The 2,702-nt window shown below is 45.5% G+C and overlaps 1 protein-coding gene across 1 annotated transcript in view; it reads left to right on the top strand.

Moving 5' to 3' along the window:
* The window catches only part of SLC25A5 (solute carrier family 25 member 5), an 8,039-nt gene extending 5,591 nt beyond the window's left edge, over positions 1-2,448 (top strand). Inside the window, exons 2-4 of the mRNA XM_019521617.1 lie at positions 494-980; positions 1,136-1,276; positions 2,031-2,448. Coding sequence (XP_019377162.1) covers positions 494-980; positions 1,136-1,276; positions 2,031-2,188 — 786 coding nt within the window. The 3' untranslated portion in view covers positions 2,189-2,448. The remainder of the gene's footprint in view (positions 1-493; positions 981-1,135; positions 1,277-2,030) is intronic.
* The last annotated feature ends 254 nt before the right edge of the window (positions 2,449-2,702 follow it).

Here is a 2,702-nt window from a genome sequence, read left to right as displayed (position 1 = left end):
GAGCTGTCGTAAAGGGCCGGGAATGCAGCACGCTGGAGCTGTTCAGAAACCGCCGCCGCTGCTTACAGGAAGCTGAGCTGAGCCGGAAGGGTCTGTTGGCTTCCTCGCCGGCTGAGGGAGCCCTGCTGGGTTTTTTTTGTCCTCTGGCTCACTTTGGGTTCACGTGGTGCAGATGCCTGGGTTTTAACCTAGCGAGGCTTTGGGATGCCTGTTCCTGGGGCCTCTCTGGATTCTTGCACTTATTAAATACCAATAAAGTGGCAGGTTTCCATTTTCAAGACAGATTTGCTGTTTTTAGCGTGAAGTGACTTCATCTGTATAGTAAGGCGGTTGCCTCAGGACCGAGTTGGGTGCTAATGGTGAAATGCAGGCGAAAGCAAACTCCGCTTAGCGGAAACTATAGACACTCCTTGTGGTCTTCTCTACTAGCATAAAGATGCCTTGGTAAGAAAGCAAGTGATTTATTAATCCAGCTTTTCCTAATGTCCCACAGGTACAGCATGCAAGCAAGCAGATCACGGCAGAGAAGCAATACAAGGGCATCATTGACTGCGTTGTCCGTATCCCCAGAGAGCAGGGCTTCTTGTCCTTCTGGCGTGGCAACTTGGCCAATGTGATCAGATACTTCCCAACTCAGGCCCTCAACTTTGCTTTCAAAGACAAATACAAGCAGGTCTTCCTGGGCGGTGTTGACAAAAGAACCCAGTTCTGGCGTTACTTTGCTGGTAACCTGGCATCTGGTGGCGCGGCCGGTGCTACGTCTTTGTGTTTCGTCTACCCTCTTGATTTTGCCCGAACCCGTCTGGCAGCTGACGTGGGTAAAGCTGGCGCTGAAAGAGAATTTAGAGGTCTTGGTGACTGCCTGGTGAAGATCTTCAAGTCTGATGGGCTGAAGGGCCTTTATCAAGGCTTTAATGTGTCTGTGCAGGGTATCATCATCTACAGAGCTGCCTATTTTGGCATCTACGACACTGCCAAGGGTAAGTTCTTTGTCTCAATGTAAGGTAGTTCAGAGGCCAAATAGGAGTCCTTCCCCACTGTGGAAAATAGCCTAGAAAAACTAAGTAGCTGGCTAGCACCATTGTGCTGATTTTTGGTCTTCCTAACTTGAACCCCACCCCCTTTCCTCCTGTAGGAATGCTTCCTGACCCAAAGAACACCCACATTTTCATCAGCTGGATGATTGCTCAGACAGTTACTGCTGTTGCTGGGTTGACCTCCTATCCATTTGATACTGTGCGTCGTCGCATGATGATGCAGTCTGGGCGTAAAGCAGGTATGTTTCCAGTTCCCTTGTAGAATGCCTTGTAGGGTGGATGTCTAGAACTTGCCACAGAGACTTGTTAGAATACGGTGGAAAGTCCTGCACATCTGGAGGCAGGTATGTCTTTAAATGCCAGGTTTTGGAGAGGGTGATGGGCTATTTCAGTTGTAGGATCTTGTATCTAAATATTGGAATGGGTTGTCAGAGAGAATCTCTCCTCCTTTTAATGCCTTGTTGCCTTAATGCAACTGCCACTTAGTTGCTTTAGATATTTCATGGGAATATGATGTAGTGTGCTGAAGACTGGTTCTCATTCACTGATGTAACAATTGATGGGCAAGTGTTGCTATTGCTGTCAGAGGTAACACTGCAAGTAAATGGCTGAGCCAGGATTGGAACTTAAGAGCTCTTCTCCATAGCCAACACTGCTACTGCTACTGACACTGCTCTTCTAAATTAAAAAAACCAAAAACCTGAAATCTAATAAATTGGTGCACATGGCATAACCCATCAGGATGCTGTAGTAGCAACATAACTCTGGAGGGACCCTGTAAATGAAAGTCTTTGTTTAAAATACAGACTCTGAAATAGATGTTAATACAGTTGACCTCTTGTCTATTCCCATCAGTGTGGCAACTGTAGCCAAAGACCTTTTCTTTCCTAAAGGGCACACATGTTAAGACTTTCTCCTTGCAGTGGCAAAACTGGGAGCCTTAAGCCATTGTCCTTTTGTGCATGACACACTAACCACCTCTGTCTTCCACAGCTGATATCATGTACACTGGTACAATTGACTGCTGGCGGAAGATTGCTCGTGACGAAGGTGGAAAGGCATTCTTCAAAGGTGCATGGTCCAATGTCCTCAGAGGAATGGGTGGTGCTTTTGTCTTAGTCTTGTATGATGAAATCAAAAAATTCACTTAAGTTATTTCCCATTGTGAACTGGCATGTTGTATTATGTAACTTACTATGACCATTCATGGACTGTATCAAAACCGTTTAGTTATCAGCTACAACTGGTGACTAAACTGGTTGGCAAAGGGTAAGGGGAGGGTCAACTGCCTGACCTTGGCTCTTGTATCAAGTCATTCCCCTGATGGGACTCAACTGTGGTTTCTATTTCAGTCACTCCTGTTTTAACAAGTGTAAAGAAATTAAAAAAGAAAAAACATCTGGAACGAATTTTGTTTGCTTGCTTTTTTTTTTGCAGCTGCTGGTAGGAGGGTTGTGGGGAAGGAGCTGAAACATTTAGTTGCACGTGGTGACAGTATGGTGGCAGGGGGAATATTATAGTCTGGGTGCATATGAATATGTAACGCTTACTAGAGAAGTATTAAAATGAATGTCTAAATTGGGGATCAGAAATGGGACTGTGGCAAACCCTGTTCTCAATCCTGGGGAAACTCTTTGAGAAGATCATCAAGGAGCACATTTGTGA

Source organism: Gavialis gangeticus, unplaced genomic scaffold, assembly GCF_001723915.1.
Source record: "Gavialis gangeticus isolate Ggan-Ray unplaced genomic scaffold, GavGan_comp1, whole genome shotgun sequence".
NCBI classification, from domain to species: Eukaryota; Metazoa; Chordata; order Crocodylia; family Gavialidae; genus Gavialis; species Gavialis gangeticus.
The sequence above is the reverse complement of the archived record's forward strand: the minus strand, read 5'-3'. Positions and strand labels throughout refer to the sequence as shown.